Source organism: Sitodiplosis mosellana, unplaced genomic scaffold (genome assembly GCF_009176505.1).
Source record: "Sitodiplosis mosellana isolate CC-2019 unplaced genomic scaffold, AAFC_SMos_1.0 Smas_scaffold_6226, whole genome shotgun sequence".
Lineage (NCBI taxonomy): Eukaryota > Metazoa > Arthropoda > Insecta > Diptera > Cecidomyiidae > Sitodiplosis > Sitodiplosis mosellana.
Window position 1 is genome coordinate 14,981,603 of NW_022601467.1, and position 16,233 is coordinate 14,997,835.

The 16,233-nt window shown below is 36.6% G+C and overlaps 4 protein-coding genes across 9 annotated transcripts; 2 read left to right on the forward strand and 2 right to left on the reverse strand.

Moving 5' to 3' along the window:
• Positions 1 to 148: 148 nt before the first annotated feature.
• On the reverse strand, positions 149 to 694 carry LOC129579379 (dolichyl-diphosphooligosaccharide--protein glycosyltransferase subunit 4). The gene is made up of 3 exons (XM_055469439.1): positions 560 to 694; positions 387 to 488; positions 149 to 296 (listed from the first exon to the last, which is right to left on the reverse strand). The coding sequence occupies exons 2-3, from the start codon at positions 485 to 487 to the stop codon at positions 266 to 268; spliced, it is 132 nt and encodes a 43-aa protein (XP_055325414.1). The 5' UTR covers position 488; positions 560 to 694; the 3' UTR covers positions 149 to 265.
• Positions 695 to 1,346: 652 nt separating this feature from the next.
• Positions 1,347 to 8,559, forward strand: LOC129579380 (tyrosine-protein kinase receptor torso-like). 5 transcript variants are annotated; one of them, XM_055469440.1, is made up of 17 exons: positions 1,347 to 1,540; positions 3,265 to 3,337; positions 4,290 to 4,505; positions 4,569 to 4,814; positions 4,884 to 5,124; positions 5,194 to 5,282; positions 5,381 to 5,552; positions 5,651 to 5,814; positions 5,919 to 6,054; positions 6,135 to 6,434; positions 6,570 to 6,741; positions 6,802 to 7,438; positions 7,518 to 7,612; positions 7,682 to 7,801; positions 7,953 to 8,090; positions 8,156 to 8,299; positions 8,373 to 8,559. In XM_055469440.1, exons 3-17 carry the CDS (start codon positions 4,344 to 4,346, stop codon positions 8,434 to 8,436), a joined length of 2,880 nt encoding a protein of 959 aa, XP_055325415.1. In that variant the 5' UTR covers positions 1,347 to 1,540; positions 3,265 to 3,337; positions 4,290 to 4,343; the 3' UTR covers positions 8,437 to 8,559. The 5 variants fall into 5 exon arrangements, with proteins under 5 accessions (XP_055325415.1, XP_055325418.1, XP_055325417.1 ...); XM_055469443.1 differs by having other exon boundaries at positions 1,347 to 1,459; XM_055469442.1 differs by having other exon boundaries at positions 1,347 to 1,443.
• Positions 8,560 to 8,965: 406 nt separating this feature from the next.
• LOC129579381 (FACT complex subunit spt16) lies at positions 8,966 to 14,468 on the forward strand. 2 transcript variants are annotated; one of them, XM_055469445.1, is made up of 11 exons: positions 8,974 to 9,299; positions 9,544 to 9,648; positions 9,803 to 9,967; positions 10,064 to 10,363; positions 10,607 to 11,784; positions 11,875 to 12,741; positions 12,824 to 13,101; positions 13,179 to 13,341; positions 13,669 to 13,701; positions 13,998 to 14,147; positions 14,221 to 14,468. In XM_055469445.1, exons 1-11 carry the CDS (start codon positions 9,231 to 9,233, stop codon positions 14,225 to 14,227), a joined length of 3,315 nt encoding a protein of 1,104 aa, XP_055325420.1. In that variant the 5' UTR covers positions 8,974 to 9,230; the 3' UTR covers positions 14,228 to 14,468. The 2 variants fall into 2 exon arrangements, with proteins under 2 accessions (XP_055325422.1, XP_055325420.1); XM_055469447.1 differs by lacking the exon at positions 13,669 to 13,701 and having other exon boundaries at positions 8,966 to 9,299.
• A 10-nt stretch (positions 14,469 to 14,478) lies between these two features.
• LOC129579382 (uncharacterized) lies at positions 14,479 to 16,151 on the reverse strand. The gene is made up of 6 exons (XM_055469448.1): positions 15,993 to 16,151; positions 15,559 to 15,926; positions 15,310 to 15,498; positions 14,923 to 15,222; positions 14,746 to 14,853; positions 14,479 to 14,651 (listed from the first exon to the last, which is right to left on the reverse strand). The coding sequence occupies exons 1-6, from the start codon at positions 16,045 to 16,047 to the stop codon at positions 14,574 to 14,576; spliced, it is 1,098 nt and encodes a 365-aa protein (XP_055325423.1). The 5' UTR covers positions 16,048 to 16,151; the 3' UTR covers positions 14,479 to 14,573.
• Between the last annotated feature and the right edge of the window lie 82 nt (positions 16,152 to 16,233).

Genomic DNA, 16,233 nt, shown 5'->3' on the forward strand with positions numbered 1-16,233 from the left:
GGAATAACGTTATCTAAAGCGACTGATGATTGCAAGCCATGCAACGCATCGAAGAACTTCATAAAATCGACGCATTGAACATAATGCGCGATCATTAAAAATCAACGAATTTATCACTCAATTGCATGCAAATAACAAAACCAAGTAATTTTATGGTGGCTCACACACAGATACAGCAATTACTTATTTATTTTGAAAAATCTTAAATTGTTTGCACAAATTCATTTTGGGCTTAGAACTAAATCCATGAATATGATGTTCGAAATTATTTGTGTTTGTTCTGAATACTGTTGGGCCTGAAAGAAGACGAACAACCCATAATTAGTGTATATTAATGCAATGTTGTCAATTATTCTTGTGTGACTCGTCAAATTGTTTCAACTTACCGTCCAATGTTTGCATTGATGTAGTGATAGGCAACGACCAAGAGGAACAGGAACACTCCCAAAACGTTGGAGAAAATAGCCAATTGAATGTCGGTGATCATGCTACAATGAGGAAATTCATAAATTTTAATCTTTTAAATGCTAGAAAATGTATGACGAACGATAAAACTTACATAATTTTCAGTCAAAACTGATAAATGCCGAAAAGTTGTGTATATCTTCTGATTTCCAGAATGCTATTGACACGTAGTTTATATTGACACCGGTTGACAGTTTGCTGATTGGTTAGGTATGCGATCTAGTACTTCGCTACCGTTTAGTACAATAATACAGTAATTACACATACAATTCAAATGTTCCGTGGGTCTTTTTTCTATTTCTCTTTTCGTTTTTTTTAAATATCTATTTTTGGTATAAAAAAAATTACATAGTTTGGAAACAGCATCTAAAGTGCTAAGAATTTAAGCCAAAAATAGTGCATAATCAAAACCGAAAAAAACAACGGAATAGCATTAAATTCAATTGCCCAGAGACAATTTGAGTGTATTTGCAGTGTTTTTTTGTTGCATTGGTATTTTGATGGATTTCGTATTTGATGCATACTTGAATGAGTGTATGTAATTCATCCGATGAATCAATTCGAATGTTTGACAATGGAATGAAAACATTAAAAGTACAATGATCAAAACAGACCTTGTTTTCAAAATATGCTGGTAATAGAACTCCTATTGCATTATGTGTTCAATGGTCACAATGCTATAGCAATATAAAATGGGCTTTACCGTTATTTTCCGCTTTGCCAAGTTACCAGGATTGGCCGTAGGTAGCTGCAATGTGTTGCCGTCTACACTATTTGCGCTCGCAAGAAAGAAAAATCGACGAAGCTTATCGCGTTGATGTACGAAATATGTTAGCTGGCCGATGTGTGTTAGCGTGCAAAAGGCGATGGTTCGCATGTTCAGTCTCATGTTGAACGATAGTACGTGTACAGTGTTTCAATTCGCGGGCGTCGAAAATCGTTTTTGTCTGTTTGACAATCAACAATTCAGCGATAACAGTTCAGTACTGGTTGTGTAATGTTTATTCTTGTAATAAACAAGAAAAATTAGAATATATTTTAAAGTCGATTGTGCCGAATTTGCGTTGAATTTTTGGTATAACATTTTTCTTTCTGCTCAATCTTCTTTTGTTTTATATTCAAATCCATAACGAAAAACATCATTTTGAAAATTAACGTTCCTTTTTGGTAATGTTCTGTGTACATTCATTGTTTGCAAGGACAAAAAAAAACTTAACCCATAAGATGAATAACCACATCATTTCGAAGCACATTGAAGACTACTCCTTTACAAGAGCATTCATTATTTTCAATTGTACAACAAAGAGACCATGATTGGTCACGAGGTTTTGGTTTTTTTTCCCTTATCATCTCGTTGAAATCGACGAGAATTCGCGCAAAAAGACCATCAATTTCCTTGGAAGATGATGTTTTCATCATGATGTATATGGGATTCGCTTTTCAATGGACACAAACCATTTTAATGAATAATTGAAGAAATGGAAAAAAGTTTCAATTTAAATTTATAATAATTTTGGTTGCTCGCTCGCTCACTCGTGTGCTATCTCATGTTGTTTGTTGTTTTTTTCTTCCTTTTTTTCATTCGCTGTATAAAGAGACGCATGTGATGACCGAACCAAATACCGCCAAATGCCATTAAAAATAGTCTGTATAGACGAATATTTTAATATGAATCAACATATTTATTTAATGACTCTTTTTGCGGATCAACTTCATAAACAAATGTAAAATTTCCGTGGCCTTTGTCTCTGCGCTTTTGTCAACTCCCGAAATACGTTTCTCCTTCCTCCCGAAGTTCGTTTATCCATACGCACATACAGACAGTACGAGTTTTGCTTTGAAGTCGAAACCATTTCCACATAAGTTCATCGAGTCAAAAGACGGTTCGGTCTTTTTTGAAATTGACATTTCCTATTAATTTTTCGTCGATGACCGGAAAAACGGTTCCCGTATAAGAAGCGATTTTTTTTCTATTTATTCGTCTTGGGCGAACCTTGAAAAGTATTTCAAAATAAGGCAAAAATTGTCCATTCAAATCCATCAGTATTCGCATATTTGACCGGAATTTTGAAGAGAGAAAAAAACTCGACCGTACTTTCTAGTATCTCTTTTTTAGGGTATCGTTCCTGTACGTCTCTGGGTGAATATTAAATTCAGTTGAATATCAAGTATCTCATCGGCTTAAACCTATTCGATGAAAGTTTTTTTTTTCATTCCTGGAACCAACTCCTTCTTGAAACACACCCTATCACGTGCTGATAGTAAAACTTAGCAAACACACGTGTGCAGAAGAGTTTGTCGTTTTTAACATGATATATGAGTAGTTTGGAGCGAAAATGTAATACAGAAGAGTTGCGCGGAAAAATGTCGATGATGAATGAGCGTAAAAGGGATAGCTATATAGTATACTGAATAGTAAACTATAGTGATAAATCTTTTCATTTGATATTTTTCCGCGCAACTTTTCTGTATTACATTTTCGCTCCAAACTACTCATTTTGTAAATTTGTTGGACAAATTTTATTCTAGATTCGAAAACCATGCATTTTTCCAATGTTTTGAATTTTGATCGTGTTGTGTTATGAAATTTCGCGAAGAAACGCCCATAAAATGAACTGTAGCAAGAGAGTTCATCGAATACGAGTTTGAGTAAATTGGCAAAAACATCATTTTTAAGGCTTTTAGTCAATTCAAACACTTAATAAACAAATCGGATTGCGATAATGTTACGTCTACGGAGATTTTACAAATGATTTGAGCTTCTGGCAATTCATGCGTACATATTTTCTATACATCTAGGTATTTTCCGAAGATTTACTGCGAAGAAGCCATATGCACAGATATTCTGTGTCAAGAGGGAATATTTTGCATGGTATGTGTTATTCTCAATTCATAAAATACTACAATAAATACGAGTACAAATGAATACATTCAAAGTCTTCGTGCGATTAAATCAAATAGGTGCTTTTAAAGAACTTTCCATATTTTGAGTTATGTGTTTAATTTCTACTCCATCTAAACGAAGCGCCTCATAGTCGAGTTGCCGAACACTTTTTTGTAAGTCATCGAAATTCTATGAATTTTGGATGCTTTTGAGTTGGTAATAACACTTTGAATCACAGCTAGTCATATAATATACTAAACCGACGTGCTTTGTAATCGTATTTGCTTGATGTGATGTTAAAGAATGTTCAATGAATAAGTCCACAAAACAAGCACACCCTTATCACCACCGGTATAGGGCATGAAAAATCAAAGGTGTGCTGCCACATTTCCCCTTCTTACATAATTTCCAATTTGTATACATTCACTGGCTGTGAAAGATATTTCCGTACATTTTTGCGAAGAAACAAAAAAATTGTGTTCGACGTGAAACTACTGTTATGTCTCTCCAGTTCGAAACACAGATAAAGAGCAATATGAGTGCGCTTGAAAGTGTTCTCAGCGAATCGGAAATATATAATTCCATGTATTTTTTCCACGTAATAAGATAAATTCCAAGAAACCGTCCTGGTTGACGTACGAAAAAGGAAAAACGTAAAGAATCTCTAATGAAAATCCAAATATTGAAACACATTACGTGATTGACAAAGGTATGCAGCAGCATGGGTCTAAGATGTTGTTATTGAACCGAAACAGAAAACATTTCATGCGAATTGTTGATGTTATTGAAGTTTACAAGCCCTTGACAGAGGATTTCCTCCGTATTATTGTCTAATAATGATGAAAATAAGCTTCGACCGACCAAACCGCATGCAAATATTTACGATAAAATTGGAGCCGACCCTCTCAACATTTCATTTCATAGTAAAATTTTATTTTAGATTTGGCAAGTTCAACACCCAAGAGAGCGATAGAGTATCGTTTAATGTGAAATAATGCATAAAATCGTGCTTAAATATGTTCAATTATTTTGCATCGCACTATTTTTTGATAACGTTAGCTGTGACAACATTTCGTTGGAGGCATCGCGAAATGATATGTTGTTAAACCAAGAAGTTGGCTGCACGGCTGCATGCATGCAAACAAATTCAACGGCGGTAAGAATTTCGAGACATAAACAGTGAAGATTTTGAATTCCATGTGGGTTTATTTTTGTTTAGGTTTTATCAAACTGTCACGATATATGCAAAATGAGCAATAAAACGGTAAAATTGCAAGAAATTGATGGCAACGAAACAGTTCGGTTGATATGTCGAGAAGATGATTCATTGACCATTGAACTGAGCAATGACATGATTCCAAAACCCATTGAGAATGAGAATCAACAACGACAATTCAAAGGATCATTATTCTTGTTTAAATTACAAGAAAATAATATCGAATCTCCACAACGAATTGTTTACATTGTAAGATAATAACACTCGATAGATTCTCAGACCACTTGTAAAATATTGATTTGGAACTCTTTCAATCAGACCGACTCACCGATTGTTAGAATCGAAAATTTGCAGCAAAACACCACCTATAATGTGACGGCAAGCATTTTCAACGGTAACTTAGAATATCGGCACCTGACTCACATGTGGTCATTCAAAACACTAGAGACAGACAAATACGTACCCATGAAGATATCGAACGATTCGATTAAATTGAAATATGCACCAGATAATGATTTGGGCAAACTGATAACAACCATTGAATGGGAACCAGCCGAAGGTGAATACGTTATTTGAGTAATTTGAAAACATATACTGTATTAAACATACTTTTTCTTCTTCATAATAGATATGGTTTGTAACTATTTCTTCCATTTATATTCAACGAACGGAGACACTTATTCAGCTTTATCCAGTCAAGTTTTCCGAATGTTGAAGGTTGGACCAACGTTTTGTTCAGTTTTTTTTTTATTTCTTCAAGTGTTGAGTTTTAGGTATTAAATGACTTGATTTTTCTTAAAACTTAAAATTGATAGCCATCTGAGTTGTACCATTTAACGATGGACATGCTAAAGTTTGATACAGAATATGTTCTGGAAATTCACGGGAACAATGCAAAGAATGAACTGATCGAAGGAGATAAGAGTAGCTTGGAGTTCATCACACCGACTTGCTGGCAAGTCCATGAGTATAGTCTACAGAAGTGTAGTAAGAGACAGACATCCGATTTCATTTTCTCTCTCATCCAATTAGATGGATCAATGACTTTGAAATTACACAATGCAATTTTTTTATATGCTCCATAGGGCCACCTCCTTTAGTCAATATAAATTCCACGTATGAGTTGATTGAAAGCGATTTCTACCGGATAAATGTAACATGGGATTTGCCAAAGCACCAGCCCGATTACTATAATGTATCATTGAATCTAAACTCGAAAGGCATTCATGTATCACAAAATGTTTCGGGTGTAGGTTTTGGATTAAATTATTTATCTTTTCGTGATTACGTCACAACAAATGATACGAGTAAACACAATTTTGTCTTTCTTCTCGGTATGCAATTTCCTTTTAGTCGGATAGCTATGCGTTTTTTCCTGAAGTCAATATTTCGGATATACACTATGATGTAACGATTATGGCATATTCATCGGGTGGTCAAACTCTAAATCCAAGTGTATGCTTCAACCTGAAACATTCGAACTTTTTCAGTAAGACTCAATTTTTATACATGTTTTTGTGGGCAACATATCATATCGTAATTCATTTTTTTTTTTTTAACAAATTCAAGTACAATACAAACGAATTCTCATTGTGATTGGCATTCTGTCACCATTCGTCGTTTTGTTGAGCGTTTCGTTTATATTCGTTGTTATTCAAAATCGACGCAATCGACTGAGGCACAAAAAGGATATCTTTTCCAAGGAAATGTATCTACGCAAATTGATCCATTCGCACAACAAAGATGAGATGGAAATTGAACCAACCAACGTTGAATTGTTTGAAGTTCTTGGCGAAGGAGCATTTGGGATTGTGCGAAAGGGACTTTTGAAACCAACAAGCAAAGCTATCGCTGTGAAGATGTTGAAAGGTAATGGGGAAAAATCAAGTGAATCAAATTGCTTAGTTTTCAAAAGTTTTTCATTCAAGAGCAATGATGTTGATGGTGGTTCATTGAAAAATTTTCCATTAAATTAAAGCTTTTGTTGCCTTTTTCAAATGGTAGAAAATGCTGGCATCGAAGATATCAAAGGCTTTCTAAGTGAGATCACGCTAATGAAATCAGTTGGGCATCATGAAAACATCGTTGGAATTGTTGGCCATTCAACCAAATTATACAATAAAATGATGCTGCTCACCGAATATTGCAGCGAGGGAAATTTGTTGGACTATTTGAGGTGAGTTGAGTGTAATCAATTGAACAACAACTTCAACAGCAAACCAATTGTCATTCATAGGAAATTCCGTGAAGCCTTTTCACCTGAACAATTCTACTTGACCACACAAACGGGCGTTATGACATTTTCGGCGTTCGAAAAATCACCAGAAGATTTATTCAACTTCAATTCGAAGTCGGTTGATAAAATCACGCTCAAAGACAGATCGATGTCAACAATCGATCCAAAGAATATGCTCGGAGCGAATGAGCAACATATCCAATATCCTAAATCAAATATGCAGAATATTATCTTCAATAGACTGTACGACGAACATGCATTGGAAGAGCCAAAGTGTGAAAAACAACATTCTTGCAATATTTCGTACGAAAATGAAATCGATAACGCGACAAAAGCAAACGATTGCAATTGCTCACATTTCAATGAAGTAAATCATAACAAAGTGAATCGCAAATGTACAAATAAACCGAAAAATCTCACAAAGAATGGAGAAGGTGTTGTAAATCCAGAGGTGCTACTCTTTGCAGAAAATCAAGCGTATGATCTGTTAGTTTCGTCTGAAAATGGCATCCAGTCGAAATCGTTTAACAACGATGAGCATGAAATGAAACCGCTAAAAGCTGATCAACACAACGCATTGCCATACCTCACCGGAAGAGATCTCTTGATGTTTGCCAAGCAAATCGCAACTGGCATGGTGAGTGATTATTCATGTCGACCTGAAGATCTTCAGTTTGAATTTCGCTTCATTACATGCAAATGCTTTGTTTCAACAGGCATTTTTGGCAAACAATAAAATTGTGCATCGAGATCTAGCTGCACGAAATGTTCTAGTGTGTACTGACAAAACGGTTAAAATCGCTGATTTCGGGTTAGAAAATCTATTACATTGAGAATATTCTTGTAAATTTTTCTCCATAAACTTTTCATCTACTTCCAGCCTAAGCCGCGATATTTATGTGGATAACATATATATGAAAGCGACAGCAGGACGACTTCCAATCAAGTGGTTGGCTCTGGAATCGATGACCGATCAAAAATACACCAGTCAAAGTGATGTGTACGTGAATGTCTTTAAATCAACCCATTTTTGTTTTACCGTTCAATTTTTCGAATATTTTCTTTCTATGGGAAGATTCGATTCCATTGGAAACATTCACCGTTCATTAGTTCAAGACAAAATGAGATGCTAGAGATTTTCGATATTTTAGGTGGTCCTACGGAATTTTGTTGTATGAGATTGTGACATTGGGCTGTACACCATATCCAACAGTCCCAGTTGATTGCTTGGTTAATTATCTAAAGTCTGGAAATCGCATGTCAAAGCCCCACAATTGCAGCCAAGAATTGTAAGACTTAAATTGTGTGCTCTTGTTTCCGAATTTATAATGTTTTGTTTTAAATGTTTCATTAGCTATGATTTAATGTTTTCCTGTTGGCATTGTGAGCCAGGCGATCGGCCCACATTTAATGAGATACTACGCAAAATCGATTGGTTCATTCATCAATCCGACACGAATGGAGTGCTTCGCGTTGAAAAATTGGATAAAAATAATTGGTAAAAATATTTAGCAGGTAATTTTGTGTTATCGAACATAGACACAAACTAATCACTCTTCTTCACCACACAGGTCAAATGAGCCAATCAAAATAGAAAACACATGCAGCAGTTCATCTTACTTAAATCCGTTATAGAAGAAATCTTGACAATTTTAAATACAATTTCATACCAAACTTTGAAGCTTTATAAGGAGAAACGTTTTTTTTTATGAATGCATTGAAGAAAATATAAAACAAATTTAATCAAACTGCATAAAAGAGTCTTTATTTTGAAAAAAAATATATAAAAAGGTTCTTTGGAGAAATCTGAACATTTCTAGATATATCCATTCGGAATATCATTAAGAAATGGACAAATTGGTTCAGATAAAGTAAATGGCGAATCGCAATAAAACAAACACAAACAAGGAAAAAAAATCAAAATTTAAAATTATTTTTTAGAAATATTTTCCATTAAAAAAAAAAAATTTAAAAAAACAACTTTTTGAAAATGTCATGTGCCCAGACATGAGGCAGCAGAAAAAAAACCGCCAACCATTACATTCATCCAAATAAACAGTTTGAGTAGGCAAATAGATTGCGATACATGTGAATTTGAATGTTTGTTTGAATCTAGTACGTTTTTGCGTATTCTTTTCCCGCCATCTGACCCGATGCAAACGCCATATTGCTGCTGCAAAAAAATACTTTCACAGACAAACGTCGTTGTGAGTCGCCTCGCATGAGGATGTGCAACAAAACACACACAGCAAACTCTTTTCACACACAATTCGAACACCGTCAAATACACACATAAAGTGCCAAACAGTGTAGAAGCAAGAAACTTGTGCCGACTCTTTTTTTTATTGTAACGCGCGGTTTAAATTTTTATCGACGAAATAGTGTGAACGCAAAAATAAATTGGTGATTGAACAAAAATTGCTTGAATAATGTCAAATATTGCGCTGGACAAAGACACATTTTTCCGGCGAATACGGCGTCTCTATAGCGGATGGAAGGTGAGAAATATGAAAAATAAAATTGTTGTTAAATGGGGCGCATTGCTTTTGAACAAAAAAAAACTCATTGTGGCTTGTGAACGTCAATCCATTGTTCCACAGCTTCCGAACGAAATTTTTCCACACTCAAATCCAATGGCAGCGACACATTGAGTCATCTGTGACAATTTATATTCGAACAAAAAAAATACAATTTGCTCAATTATGTTAATGTTTTCGTTTGATTTGATTTCATTTTGTGTAGAATCCGGATCAACAACACGATGACGCTCTCTCAAAGGTTGATTGTCTCATGGTAGCCGTTGGTGTCGATGAAGATACCGTTTACAGCAAATCAATATCACTTCATGTGAGTTTCAAGAAGTTGTGTATTTTTTTCTCTCGTCTAAAATACCATTTGTATATAGCGTACAATTCCTCTGTGCAAATAAAGAATTGCGTATTAATTTCTCTTGGTTGGTATATTTCTTTATACGTATATACACATATATATATAAATATAGATATGGCTGTTTGGATATGAGCTCAACGACACAATCTGCTTGTTCACGCCTGAAACAGCCTATTTTCTGTCCAGCAAAAAGAAGATTGAGTTCCTAAAACAAGCCGAAAATCATAAAGAGCGCGAGGAAAATGAGCCCGAAGTCAAGTTGCTCGTTCGTGATCGGGTAAGTGATTGAAATGCTGTATTTGACCGCACGTTCGTTCGTTCGATCATGTTGACGACATGCTAACACATGAAATTTGTGTCCATACATTCACAGAATGACAAAGATAAGGGAAATTTTGCAAAATTGCTGGATATTATGAAATCATCACGTAACGGCAAAGCGGTCGGTGTGTTCAGCAAAGATGGCTTTCCAGGCGAATTTTGCGAATCATGGCAAAAGGCGTTGGGCGCACAGAAATTCGAAAATATTGATATTGGAGCATCGCTCGCATACATCATGGCACCAAAAGAAGAATCGGAACTGTTGACCATCAAAAAGTCCTGTTTGGTTTCAATTGATGTTTTCGGAAAGTATTTAAAGGAATACATTTTGGAAATCATCGATGCTGAAAAGGTAAGGCCTCTATCAATACTATCAGCGCTGAGATATTTGTTTGTTCACAATTTCAATAGGTTTCACTGTTATTTTTTTTTCATCAACCGTACATTCTAAAGTGATCTATGTTTTATTTGTATCTGTATCCACACGCACCACCACTTATCAATAACAGTAAAATTCCAATCTGATTGGCATGATTTTGCAGTATTTCACAGTATGTCGAAATACTTTACAAGCCATTTATTTATTAATTTACAGAAAGTGAAACATGCAAAGTTGGCTGAAGGTGTCGAACAAGCATTGACTGACAAGAAATTTGTGTCCGGTGTAGACACATCACAGTTGGAAATGTGCTATCCGCCGATAATTCAGTCGGGTGGAAATTACGGTCTCAAATTCAGTGTCACAAGTGATAAAAACTATTTGCACTTTGGTGCGATCGTTTGTTCACTTGGAGCCCGCTACAAATCCTACTGTTCGAACATCTCACGAACATTGCTGGTCAATCCGTCGGACACTGTACAAGAGAATTACAACTTTGTGCTCAATCTTGAGGAAGAGATTTTGAAAAAGTTGGTGCCGGGCACTAAGCTCAGTGAAGTATACGAAACGGGCGTTGCATTTGCGAAAAAAGAGAAGCCAGACCTGCTCGAGCGATTGGTGAAGACATTTGGTTTTGCAATTGGCATTGAGTTCCGTGAAAGTTCGTTGATCATTGGGCCAAAATGCAACGCTGTTGCAAGAAAAAACATGGTGTTCAATGTTTGTGTTGGCTTAGCGAGCTTGACGAACAAAGCGGCTTCAGACAAAGAGGGCAAAACGTACGCTTTGTTCCTCGGTGATACAGTTATTGTAAATGAATCGGGGCCGGCCACCGTGCTCACCCAATCGAAAAAGAAGATGAAGAACATCGGCATTTTCCTGCGTGACAATGAGGAAGGTGACGAAGATGAGGAGGATGAAGAACAAGATGCCGAAAATGGTCAAGAAATCTTGGGCCGTGGCAAACGATCCACTGTGCTCGATACAAAACTCCGATCCGAACAGAATGCCGAAGAGAAGCGTAAGCAACATCAAAGAGAATTGGCCGAACAACTGAACGAGCGAGCACGTGAACGATTGGAAAAACAAAATGGCGTAAAGGAAACGGAGAAAGTACGTAAATCGACCGTGTCCTATAAAAACATCAATCAAATGCCACGAGAGCCCGAAGTGAAGGAATTGAAATTGTTTGTTGATAAAAAGTATGAGACCGTTATCATGCCCATCTTCGGAATCCCCGTACCATATCACATTTCAACCATAAAGAACATTTCGCAATCCGTTGAAGGCGACTACACATATTTGCGTATCAATTTCTTCCATCCCGGCGCAACAGTTGGACGCAATGAAGCTGGCATGTACTCACAGCCAGATGCCACATTCGTCAAAGAAGTGTGAGTTTCTTTCAGTTGTATTTTTTTTCTTCATTTCGTTCTTTTTGCCCTTTCGAGGCTCTGTTTTAACTAAATGATTTTGCTCAATAGAACCTATCGCAGTACAAATATCAAGGAATCGGGTGAGCTGTTGGCTCCATCATCGAATTTGAACACAGCGTTCCGATTAATTAAAGATGTTCAGAAACGCTTTCGAACCCGTGAAGCCGAAGAACGTGAAAAGGAGGATCTTGTGAAACAGGACACTCTGATTCAGTCAACGAACAAAGGTAATCCAAAACTGAAGGATCTGTACATTCGTCCCAATATCTTGAACAAACGTATGACTGGAGCTTTGGAGGCGCACACAAATGGTTTCCGTTACACATCGGTTCGTGGTGATAAGGTCGATATTCTGTACAATAACATCAAAAGCGCCTTTTTCCAACCATGCGACGGCGAGATGATCATTTTGCTGCACTTCCACTTGAAGCACGCCATTATGTTTGGCAAGAAGAAGCATATCGATGTACAATTCTATACGGAAGTTGGTGAAATCACCACCGATTTGGGTAAACATCAGCATATGCACGATCGCGATGACTTGGCCGCCGAACAAGCCGAACGTGAGCTGCGAAACAAATTGAAGACAGCGTTCAAGAGTTTCACCGAAAAAGTCGAAACAATGACCAAAAATCAAGTGGAATTCGATACACCGTTCAAAGAGCTTGGCTTTCCTGGTGCACCATTCAGAAGCACGGTTACACTGCAACCGACATCGGGCAGTTTGGTCAATTTGACTGAATGGCCACCATTCGTTATCACCCTTGAAGATGTTGAATTGGTGCACTTCGAACGTGTCCAATTCCATTTGCGAAACTTTGATATGGTATTCGTTTTCAAAGACTACAACAAAAAGGTTGCCATGGTGAATGCGATCCCAATGAATATGTGCGATCATGTCAAGGAATGGCTCAAGTAAGTAGCTTTGTGTTGTAAATCATGGAAGTTTGATTTTTTTTTCGTTTGTATTGATGAATATGGAAATTTTGGTGATTAGCTCATGCGATATCCGATATTCGGAGGGTGTTCAATCGTTGAATTGGACGAAGATTATGAAAACAATTACCGACGATCCAAAGGCTTTCTTCGAAACTGGCGGTTGGACGTTCTTGGATCCGGAATCAGACACCGAAGGCGAGGGTGATGGTATGGATGAATCGGAGGAGGATGAAGCATATGAGCCCACCGATTTGGAAAGTGAAGATGAATCGGACGAGGATTCTGAATACTCTGAAGCATCCGAGGACGAAAGCGACGACGATGAAGATGATGATGGTAAATATTTTGATCGATTGACAGGAGGAACCGAAAGAAAGGGATGTAAAACTCTTTTGTTTCTCAATCTGAACTAGAACTTGGATCCGATGAAGAATCTGGCAAGGATTGGTCAGATTTGGAACGTGAAGCCGCCGAAGATGATGCAAATTTCTCAAACAAAGATGAATCGTTTGATAGAAAGAAGAAATCCAGCCACAGTGATCGTCGTGACAAGCACAAAAGCAGCAAACACAACAGGTATGAATTCCCTAATTTTCACGTATTCAAATAGAACATTCATTTTCATTACAAATCTCAAGCATGCACACACAAAACTTATGGGCACGTGTCATGTACTTCTTTTGTTCATATATCGATACATCTCAGTAGACCCTTGGAAATTGGAATGAAAAAAAAAGAAACAATTTGGCCGCTTATTCTTCGGAAATTTTCAAAAATTTAAAATCGAACGCAAATTTTTAGTGATAAATTTTGATTTCGGAGGGTCTGCCATATTATCAATTATTGTTGATGAAATTCATAATTTCTGTTCTATTTCTGTAAATGTTATGCTCCTAAATGCAGAGATTTACAACACCGAAAGAAGAAAAAGACTAGGTTCGTAACAATTTGCCAACATTTTAACCGTGTTTTTTGTACATTCGGAAAAGCACCACTTTAATCAAAACTATGTCTATTCCAAAAAAAAAAATCGGATAAAACACAAGACCAAAAATTCACACAAAATTCCACTAAACATTGAATGTTTTTTTTACAACGGCTCCTCTTCTCCGGCTTCACACATACAAAGAAAAACAATCCAAAAGCATTGATTTTCACATGAAAATAATTTTATTTTGTTGCAAATTCCAAACAAGTTCAATTCTAATCCGTGTCGATCGTTCAATTTACAGTTCGTCGAAAAGCAGCAGTGGGCGTGATCGGCATAATCACAGCAGTAGCAAGGACAAACACAAGCACAGCAGCAGCAGCAGCAGCAGTCGTGACAAGAAACGTTCCAGAGACGATAGTCGCGATGACCATCGAAGCTCCAAGAAGTCACGGTAAACAATGAATATTCTTCATAACCAACCGAATAGATCATTCTCATTCTTTCTTTCTTTCTTTCTCTTGCAGAAAATAAACCACCAAGACCCGAAAACAGGATAAAAAAAAACAAACCTATGTTGAATAAGATTTATCGGATAACTTCGCACACTACCATTTTTGTTTTGTTTTAAACTTTTTGCAAACAACACAAATCTCAATTTTTGATAAATTTAGGTGATTGTGTGAAGCCATAAATTTTTAATATCATCATTAATTCCAAACTTGATTAAGTTCAATTTATGAATAAACAGTATGACGGAAAAAAAAGCCACAAACGCTAGCGCCTTTTATTCAAACCATTTTGATTTATTTTCTAGTAGTTGCAAAAATTTAAAAAAAAAACAACAACAAAATATACGGGTTTATTTAGAGCATTGTATCTAATTTGCTGTTCTTTTATGGTAAATATGAGCTTGTGGCAGTACGGGGAACGGTGAACACAGCAAATCATCCAGCGACTGAAATGACAATAATATTCAATTTAACACATTGAAATCGTTTCCAAATCATCGAACCGAAAATCGAAAAAATTTCTTCTCTGCACATACATACCTTCTTAGTGACTAATTCCATTGATTCGATTTTTTCACGTAGTGCACGAAATTGTTTGCGGTCATCTTCTGATCCCTTCATTTTGAGTGATTTTTCAATATCATTGAGCTGTGAAGAAAAATTCGTTGGATCATTTCATTCCTTTTTATTAAAAACCCACTATTATATACAACTCACAACTGCTATCGATGTTTCAGGGCTGTACTTCTTCTCATCTTGATTTCGCCTCAGTACAATTCGGAACATTTCAAAGATTTTGTCGAATTGCCCAAGTTGTGCCCATGCCAAGAGTTTTATGTGGCGCATGGTAACATACGTTGTTTCACCTTCTAAAATTTTCAATGCCAGCTCGGGTCGATTTTGTTTCACCGCCAATCCGGCCACGAACGTTCGACTTTTTCGAAACTGAACTTTGTTTCCAGTTTCTGTTATTTGACTCCATAAGGCGTATGCTCGCTCCAAAGCCTCTGGTGTATTCTGCAATTCAATTTTAAGTGTCATCCAGAGTTATTTCACGTGTCTTTTCATTGAAAAAGTCAGAGAAGGGCAAGTAGTAGAACGTACCAGTCGGTAATACGTAGCTAAGACTATCACATCGATGTATTTATTCTTATGTAAGCGGCCATACATCGTAAGATTTCCATAAATTCGAAGTACGTCGGCATATCTCTCATTTTCATAGAGTAAATCTAAGAGAATTTGATAGCTGGTAACTTTATTGAAGAGTTGACCCAGCGCATCGTCTTCGAAAAACTGTAATAGAACTGTGTTAGATTCACGGCCTAAAAAGTTAGTAAACAAAGTATGGGTTACCTCGATGGCCTGGTCAGGCATATTCAAAAAGTGAAATGCTCGCATAACAACCGTATCAAATCGATATTTATCGCCTTCATATTCATTTTGCTTGTGGATCAACGTTTTCAGTGCATCCCTGAGAATGCTGATGTCGTTGTCATTGTTATTCATAATATGCAGTAGATTTTTCAGTCCATATTCAAGATGGGTTAGGCTGTATTCCACATTCATCAATTGTTTACGGAACTGTGTCTTGAAAAACGTATGGTTTGCAATGGCATGCTCGACCACTTTTCGTGAGTCTTGGTACTTTTTGACGCCCAACTCTTCGCCTGAGTACAAACATCTGATTTGTTGACTATTTTGACTATTTGAGGTTATGATTTCTTGATGTTGAATGAAAAAGAAAGATTAAAACATCGGTGATGCCATGTTATGATGAGAGATGTTACCTTTTGACTGAAGAATTGCCGTTGGTAAGCTTCGTCTAATCCGATTCAAGAACATCTTGCTTGATATGTTGTTTACGCGACTTTACTAACGATAACCATACCAAGCGGTGGTGTTATTATTTCAAGTTTTGACAATGCGCTAAACAGTGTTACCACTTGTGCATAAGCTGTTTAGAGTTTCCATAAGCCCATATAGGCGGAATCAAACCTAATGCGACCAAAGATTTTCTTCCCCCGAAAA